Here is a 9,556-nt window from a genome sequence, read left to right as displayed (position 1 = left end):
TATATATACACGAGTTGTTATGTATTGCTGATAAAGAACTGAAATGCTTTATTTTACCATTTTAACCTGTACATTTGGAATGCTGAACTGATCTGGTGTTCTCCGTTCTTGGATATGCAGGGATATAAATCAAGGATATTTCCCGTGCTGTGCTTTTGTATTATAAAGTAACAGCCCCAAAAACCCTTGTACATATTAAATACACCATGTGTGTTAGTATCATTCATTTGAAACATTTCTATTATAAGGGTAAGGGTATTCATAATATTGTGTTAAATGTAAAATGTTTTACCATGTTAAATGTTAAAGTATAGGATTATGAGCAGCCCTGTTTAAAGTCATGTTAAATGCATTAGAGCTCCTAGCGGATTTTCTGAGCAACTTGTGTAGTAACCTTCCCTTTCTCAGTGTTTACTTCCAAGTTTTGATTACAGTAATTTATTACAACATGCCTAACAAAATAAGTGAAATGTAGAAGTGTAAAAGTTTGGTACTTATTGTATTTTTTAAAAAGTCCAAAACACAAGAAAAAAGAAAAAACAAAGCAAAATACAAACTGTGAGTAAGTAACCTAACACAAAAAATAAAACAACCTCAGCTGGTCTGTTTCGTGATGTCATTCTCCATTTAACAGACCTAGTAACAGACTTATCAGCCATGTTACATGTTATATCGTTTTAACATGGCAAAAGAAGGAAATATTTCTCCATTTAACACGCTTTAATATGTTAAACTAAAGATCATGAATACCCCTAATATCTGAGTTCAATCACTATCTTAAGTGATATGTTGTAAAGAAAAAAACAGAACATTTTGCAATGTTATTAACAAGTGGATATAAATACAAAAACCTCCTAAGAAGTAAAATTAAAAATTGAGTATTTTTATGGCAAATCATTGGAATTATTTATATTTCAAAATAATTCTTGAGTTATTTTAATTTTAATTTTATTTATTAGGAAAGTTTTCTGCTTATTAAGTTAAAGAGATGTTCTGTGCATAATGTTGCATGTGCATATATGTTGGCTTACTTCAGGTTGTGGAATAATTAATTAATAAATTTATACGTTAATAAAAAAAAAAAAAAAGTGAATTTATTTTTACTTAAGAAAATGTCTTCTCGAGTTATCTTGAATATAATCTATTTTTGATAGAACACTTTATCTTGAATGTAGATTATTCTTCATGATAAGCCACTGCTTTAGCTAGAAAAACATTATTCAAGTTGCACTTTATTTAATCATTAATCTTGGTTATTGCGATTGCATAGCAATTTACTTCACTGAACTGCCTTCATTAATTTCTCAGGAAATACTGCTGTACTGAACTATTCCCTTTCATTACTCAAATAATAATACTTTTTACTGCCTTAATTTCTAGAGTTTTTTCTTATGCATCTGATTTTCTTCTGTTTACTTGGTCATCATGTGAATTATTAAAACAAATATTTCTTACCTTTTTTTCATTATCCTTTTAGTTGCTGTAATGTATTTTTAAACTTATGATTTCGACCTTGTAAAGTTTTTTTACAATACCAAATTTGATGACATTTATCTGTTTTTAATTAAACACTAATTAAAAAAACATCAAATACTTGTTGATATTGACACTGATAGTTTACGCTTATTTAAATTTGTCAATACAATTATTTAGAAAAATTTGAAAGTCTTAACTTGAGAAATAAAAATATCAAACTAAAACTTAACCTGGAGTTCGAAAATTTCGGTTTATAGATAAGTATAATTTAATGGTCATAATTAATCTATTACATTTTTAAAGCACTATTACAACATTAACTAATGATAAGTAATTCAAATAAATTAAACTAATTTTGCTATTCCTAGCTACTACAGCCAATATTATTTGTTGTTTAATTGTGTATATAAAATGTAAATAAAATGAAATTTACACCATCTTGATTATTGGTGTAATGTCCCTTAACGAGATTGTAACTTACTATATATAGCCTAGAAATTGTTTATAGTGTTACCGTTGTTGATTATATGGAACAATTAATAAATGAGTTATACTGTATTTCTTTCAGAATATCAATGATCAGATAGATCTCTCTTTTCAGTAATTTAAATTAACAACCTTTCACATGTCAAATTTCTTAATTTATGAATAAATTCCTTTTAGAATACTGTTTGTTTTATGAATTTTTTGTATCACCATTATTTAGTTTTATTATTTGTTTGTTTTATTCCTTATTTAATCTCTCTTGATTATTTCCTTGTTTTCTGATCTGTAAAATTTAATATTTCAGAAGTTGTTAAGGCACAAGCAAAAGGAAAACCAGTAAAGGAATCAAAATATGTCGATATTTACAGAGAGAAACCTGTTAGAGTGACTGCAAAGGTGTTGGTACCAGTTAAAGAACACCCAAGGGTGAGTAAATGCTAAAAATAATAATAATGAATAATCAACTACTCAAAATGGTTCATAACTTTATGTGGATTTTTAAAATTTTAATTAAGTATAAAAGTTACTACCAAAAATAATGAAATGCTTAATTAAACTTTCATTGATTTATTGGAGAGCCTATAATCACATTTTTTTAAATAAAAAAACAAATGATGTAACTGGAGTTGATCTATACCTGTAATTCTTAAACTTTTTTTGCCATGACATCCTTAGGCTAAAGAAAAACATTTTGTGGCGCCCTTGTTGAGTTACAAAATATGTAAAAATGTCAGAACAATTATCCTTGAAGTGATTGAATATGGAGAAAAAGAAGACAGTACAACCAGTGCAAAGTAAATGCTAGAATGCACTGTGTATTTACTATTTTTAAAAAATATTTTTTGAAAGAGGCATTCGCTTGCTGCCATTGAAAAATGGTCTTTAAACAGTCTTGCTCAAAAATGACAAGTCATACAGAACTTTAGGATTACAGATTAGAAGAATTACATATTTTAGGCGAGTGTATGCCTGATATGTTACAGCAACTTTTGCGATATAATTGGATGACTGGAAGGACAACTTCACAGAATCGATAAACTTGCCATTTGGTGCCAAGTTAAATTTACTGTGCACGTTACATACTCACTCCTACATATGCCATCCAGCTTCTTTTGATCAAAACTGACAACCTGTTGGTTAGGAATTGGCATGTGGCACAAACTAATAATGTGGTAACAATTAACACTTGTCGGTTAATAAAGCTGATTTGTCTTATATAACATGGTGGAGATTTAAACTCATCTTTTCCTCATTGAGTACACAAACAGTTGTGTCCACACTTGTTTGTAAGGAGCAAGCAATGTTTAAGTTTCCAAGAAGTTTACAATCTTAGTTAAATATTGCCTTTTTTTCTTAATGGAAGTTTTCAAGAAATTTACAATCTTAGTTAAATATCACCGTTTTTTCTTGGTGGAAGATTTCTGTAACATTCTGTGTCATCTATGGGTATGGTAATAGTGAGAATATAAATTGAATTACTGTTTTTTATTGGCCTTCTCTTTCAGAAGTTTCAATTAGTTTTGTTTTTGTAGCTTACTGATAGGAGCATATCAATGGTACCAAATCAATATGTTTAAATATAAATAATGGAAAATCTTCCTCATGTAACAAACTTAAGTAAAATTTTTCAAAATTAGTGTTCCCATTAATAATTAATTCTCGTTTTCTCTGAAATTGTTCCTAATAAGTTTTCCTAGTAACAGTGAAATTATGTCATCTGATTTACAGTTTAAACTGTTCATCTTGTCTATTGCATGTGTGAACTATCCCCATTTTCTCACATCTTGTTGGACGTGAGCGGTTTTGCATTTTCACAATACACACCAAAAAAGATTATGAACTTTTACTTACTTTTATTGAATTGGGTTTGATAAAATAATAAGATGAAATTTACTTTATTGTGTTATTTTTGTATTTATGTATAAGTTAGCCATTGTTACCTAACCTGTACATTTGGAATGTTGAACTGATTTGGTATTCTTCATTCTTGGATATACAGGGATATAAATTGAGGATATTTCCCGTACTGTGCTTTTGTATTATAAAAGAACAGTCCCAAAAATCCTTATACATTTTGAATATAATGTGAGTACATAATAAATAGAGTATGAGTAAACATTTGTAAACCAATAAAAGGTAACACATAAGTATATTGACCTATTGAAGGAAATAAAATTATAATTTTTCGTTTTTGGGAGAAGATATTTGATTGTTTGAAGTAGATTGTAAGAAGATAGTTCCGGTAGTGATCAATAAAGGTAAAAATTAGGTTTTCACCCAAACTTTCTTCTTATAATATAATTTTTTGTGTTTGTAGTTTACATTTTAAGATCAACCAGAGTATTAAATTAGGGTTAAATTCCTTTTTGGATTTCATAATATTGCTCCACAACATCTTAACACTTACTAGTTTGAAGTTTGAAGATTAATGGTTGAAATATAGAAAATAGTTAAAATTTATATTTATTTAAATATTAAGAATATATTCATATTATTTATTATAATACTTACTGCTAGCATAAATATTTAATTATGGTATAAAATGAGTGAATTAAATTATTTTTCTAGAATTTTAATGTCTATTTTTTTTATTACAGTTCAACTTTGTGGGTAAACTTTTGGGACCAAAGGGTAATTCCTTGAGGAGACTTCAAGAGGAGACCATGACTAAAATGGCTATCCTAGGAAGGGGATCAATGAGAGATAAACAGAAGGTATTTGTTTTGTTACTTTTTAACTTTAATTTACTTTAAAAATGATTGTTTGATTCATTTTCTGATGTGGACAGAACTGATTCCATCTGGTTTTCATTTTAAGGAAGGTTACGTTATTTCATCAGAAAGTGGTCATTTAATAATAAAAAATTAAATTGTGTTAGACTGTTTAATATTTTTTTTGTTGTCTTTCTGGGAAGACAGCAGTATTATGGTGTATTATAATTTTTGGTCCCAAAAATGTTTCAAAACACTCAAGTAAATTATGGGACACTGGTTTGGGGGTCTTAAACTTAGATGTTAAAAATTTCTTGCATTAGTCACCAGGTTTTTATTGCTCTGGGAAACTTTCATATCTCTTTGGTAGACAGTGCCTTATCTAACCTCTTGTTGAATAAGTATTGATTTTACATGTATGCAAAATACATACAAGTGAGTTTATTGTACTTTAACCTTAAAATCTCTTAAAGCTTTAAATTACCATAATACTAAAACTATTTTTTAGAATTTGGTGTAAAATTTATCATTTTTTTAAATTTATAATTTTTGTATTTACTTAATGTGTAAAAATCACATTAAAATTTGAAAACTTCAAGATCACAGCAATTACTGGTCAAAACTATTAAGTTAATATCAGTTGACTAAATACTAATTGTCAGTTTCGGGATATCAGTGATTTGATTTTTTCATCATCATGAATCATTAACAATGATTTCATTGTTAAAACTCAGAAAATGAATAAAAGTCCAATTTTGTGCAGAATATCCTTGTATGTGCGAATTAATCCGGTGACCTCTAATGGTGCAATTAAATTATTAATGACTCGCTAAAATAATTAAGAATGAATTTAGACCAATATTTATATTTTATCCTCATGTACAGCAGAAGGGATACATAAAAAAGACCTGAGGTTTCATGCATCAAGTAATAAATATGACTAATTTGAGCTATGCTGCTCTTGTTTTTTTAGGTTCTGCATTATAATATATATAAGAAAAAATTACCAATTGATGTGTAAAATATATAATATTAATTTTTAGATCATCTTCGTCCATAATAAAGTAGTCTAGTTATCTGTGTCTAGGTATAAAGGACATAGTTAATAAATTTTTTTAAAAATTAGTTTGTTTTATAAATAATTAACTTTTCAGGAAGAAGAATGGAGAAATACACTTGATCCAAAATATTCCCATCTCTCTGAGGAACTACATGTTGAGATTTCTGCTCTCGCTCCTCCTGCAGAGTCTCATGCCAGAATTGCTTTTGCCCTGGCAGAGCTTAGAAAGTACTTGGTTCCAGATAGCAATGATGAAATTCGTTTAGAGCAGCTGAGGGAAATCCAGTCAGACCCAGGACGCAGAGGTGCAGGGCGTGGCAGAGCTCCCCCACCTCCTCCTCCTCGTGGAGCTGGACGAGCAAGTATGAAATATTTTTAAGTATTATGATCCATATTCCTAGTTGTTCACAATAGATTATCTATCATTTATTCATGATTTCTAGGTCAACTTGAAACTTTAATTACTCTTGTAGACTGATCACATTTAAATAATGTTTTGGCATCGTTGAACAGACAAGTTTTTCTTTCTGATGATAAGAATAAAGAATATATTTGCTAAATTTAGGGGCTATAAAAATCACTCAAATATATTGAGTAATTAAACTTTAATTGCATTGGCAGCTTAAATTCAAATTGACTTAATTTGGTATAAAACTAGAACCATGTATTTGCTTAAAATGTGTAAGAGGGCTAATAACTAAAATCCCATGTTTTTAACACAATAATTTGAAACTTAAAAGTTAGTGTTGTGCATTAATTCCCATAAATATTGGTAAAGGTTGCCTATTCATGGAAACATTATGTGATTACTACTCAGTTCCTGCATGATGTTGCAGCCTTCCTCTATAAAGGGTCTGTTTAATTGTAAATTTAATCTTTTGAATTAGACTAATAGTTTCTGAAATTAGTATGTTCTAAAATACGAAACTATTCAGCTTTATTGGAAGATAGATGATTAACCTTGTGTAATAATGAAAGGGAGTATTAGGCAGTATAGGACTCCAATGGGAGTCGGCCGAAGAAAAAAAAAACGAAAGGGAGATAGTCCAGGTGTGGTCAAAGAAACAAAAAGTGGTGTGGCTATCTGATAAAGCCCTGTGACGTGGGGTGAAACTTGGGCTCAAATTAAATAGTTTTTTGACAGTTAAAGTTTTTTCTTTGACCACACCCAGACCATCTTCCCTTCATTATTCAGCTTTATGCATTAGTATACATTATCAGAATAGAACAGCATATTCTGAGAAATTGAGATTTTATTGTTGATCACCTGTTGATTTAAATGGTTATTTTCAATTAAAGATACTGGCTTGGCTCCACCACCACCAAGACCTGCCCCTAGTAAGGCTAAAGTCCTTTCTATCTTAGACCGTGCTAGGCAGGCCATGGAAGAACCTGCCTATCCAGACTACGAAGAAGCTGGGCCTTATGGATATGAACCCCCTCCACCAGCAGGGTATGAAATGTCATTTTTTATTATTATTCTTAAATTATGTTATGATTATTTGTTAATTGAGTATAGTCTGATTTGATTTTAATTACTTAATATTGTTAATCAAATTGGTCACTTAATTTATCTTGCTTTTACAGTATAACTATATACTATTTTCATTAATTTATTACTTATTGATTTTCATTTATTACTTGTCTATTTTCAGTAATATAAAAATATATAATTTTATTAAAGTTTTTATTCTGCTCTTTAACGTTTCTTTAATTCTAAACTGTTATAGGATATAATAGTTTAATTGAATTTTACAGAAATATTACAGTTAAAAAAAAATTAATTCTGCTCTTCACTGCATGCGTTTGCCAGTTTACTGTCAAACTTGTGTTAGACAAACCTTTTATTTATGCGTTTTTTGTCATCCATTACCTCCTATGACTTTCTATGCTAAATATTAATTTTTTGAAAATAACTTTCCAACAGTTCATAATATGTTTATATTAATACTATTATTTCTGGAAATATGTTTTTAATGTGGAATAAATATTTTTCCACTTATCTCTTTTAGTTAATTATCAAATTGTTTCTTAGGTTATATTTTCACATTTTTCCTTTCCATTAAAATAAGAAATAGTTGGACTATTGCGTAAAAAAAATAAAACAAAATTGGAGATACTTAAGAGAGGAAGCCTTTCTGAAAATTCAGCAGCAGGGCAAAAGCCCTCTCTATCTATCTTGTTGAGGATAAGACCTAGCTGATATTAAAGAATATTTAATTGTTCACTGATAAACCTAGTTTAAATCAAATTCGTTAGATATGTTTCTGGAGAAATCGAAAAAATGTCATAAGTGGCATTTCTAGTCAGTCGAATTTATTGAAAAAGCTGTCACATTCCAGTCACCCCATGCCATACTAATGTAATTTTGCATTGGTACAACTTCTTGTTTTATAGCAAGGTTGTTCACTGACACCCTTACTTATGTAATGCCTCCTTATGTACGATTTCTCATTTTAGAACTGGGCTGTTCTCAGACACACAGCATTTTGTGAGACTTGTTATTCAGACTCCATAAATAGGAATTTGTTTCTATTGTATATAGTTTTACCTTCAGCTTTTTTTATTTTATTTTAGTATTAATCACTTTTTTAAATAGATCATTGCATAAAATAACTTTTGATTAAGTTCTATATTATGAATTTTTAGTAAGCCCTTTACATTTTCTTTTTAATTCTTTCTTTTTCACATCAATCAAATAAATATTGACATGGCCTAGATTCCGTAGGGAAATTAAAGTGGGGTGTGCGGTTTTCTAAAACCTATAATTAATAACTGATGACCAAAAAACACTTAATATTTATTACGATTCTTTTTGTGAAATGTGAGTTACAGATAAACAAAATATATGTAATAGAAAAATAGAAGATAAAATAAAAGACAAAACAAAATAATAAATTATATGAATAATTATGAGTATTAACGATTTGATCCTTACTGGGAATATTTAGTCTTAAGCAGCTATAGGACTTAAAGGATATAGCCCTCGTTGTAAGGACAAGGTCGAGAATTAGGAGACTGGAATTACATATTGTTATTTATCATCTTGCTGAAAACAGAACGATTGTTACTTTAATTATGAAGTTTTTTTATTATAATCATGTTTTTTGTTAGCTAACTGCATTATGATAAATCTTTTTAATTTGATAATTGTTGGATTAGCATATAATTTTTTTAATAAAAATTTAATTTTTTTTCCTTAGTTATGCAGGTGACTATGAAGGTGGCGCTGAGTACTATGACACACCAGCATATTCAGGTATTTTAATTGATATTTGTATTATCATTAGTTTATATTTTTTAATTATTATTATTATGATTTTGAATGAAGTATGATGAAAGCATGATTTCAAATGATGATTTTGTCTTTGTAGTAAATTTTAATCATGGATGTAAATTGACGTATATGATGTGTATTTGTGTGTGCTTATAATATGATATATTTATTAAATATAATATATTTATTTTAAACATATATCATTCTCTTCTACAATTGATTTATGAAATTTAAAGGCCAAGAAGTATATCAACTAATTAGAAAACTGTTTTCTATAATTTTTTATTTATCCCTTTGATATTATTATAGCCATTACAAAATAATGTGAGTCATAGGAACTATTGTATGTCAGTTCTTGCTCAAGTTTGATAGATACTGCAGCAGTAGGCAGTTATATAAAAATGTTAAGATATTTTTTAATATTGTGATGTTGGTATACTCTCAATTTTCTTTTCGATGGTTCTTTTAGGATGTTAAACTTCTCTCACAGCTGATCTATTTTTGAATTATATGTATGTATGTGTGTTGTGGGATGAGATCTGCTCT

The 9,556-nt window shown here is 28.6% G+C and overlaps 1 protein-coding gene across 5 annotated transcripts in view; it reads left to right on the top strand.

Moving 5' to 3' along the window:
- The window catches only part of LOC106687063 (KH domain-containing, RNA-binding, signal transduction-associated protein 2), a 39,370-nt gene that overhangs the window by 2,225 nt on the left and 27,589 nt on the right, over nucleotides 1–9,556 (top strand). For all 5 annotated transcript variants that reach the window (XR_010842755.1, XR_001344114.3, XM_067044965.1 and 2 more), the window contains 5 exons: nucleotides 2,267–2,388; nucleotides 4,560–4,676; nucleotides 5,828–6,095; nucleotides 7,033–7,186; nucleotides 8,937–8,992. Coding sequence is in view for 3 of the 5 variants with exons in the window: in XM_067044965.1 (XP_066901066.1) it covers nucleotides 2,267–2,388; nucleotides 4,560–4,676; nucleotides 5,828–6,095; nucleotides 7,033–7,186; nucleotides 8,937–8,992 (717 nt within the window). In the remaining 2 variants the exon portion in view is untranslated. The remainder of the gene's footprint in view (nucleotides 1–2,266; nucleotides 2,389–4,559; nucleotides 4,677–5,827; nucleotides 6,096–7,032; nucleotides 7,187–8,936; nucleotides 8,993–9,556) is intronic.

Source organism: Halyomorpha halys, unplaced genomic scaffold (genome assembly GCF_000696795.3).
Source record: "Halyomorpha halys isolate HHAL.00 unplaced genomic scaffold, Hhal_1.1 Scaffold910.1, whole genome shotgun sequence".
NCBI classification, from domain to species: Eukaryota; Metazoa; Arthropoda; class Insecta; order Hemiptera; family Pentatomidae; genus Halyomorpha; species Halyomorpha halys.
This window is presented reverse-complemented; position numbering and strand designations above follow the sequence as displayed.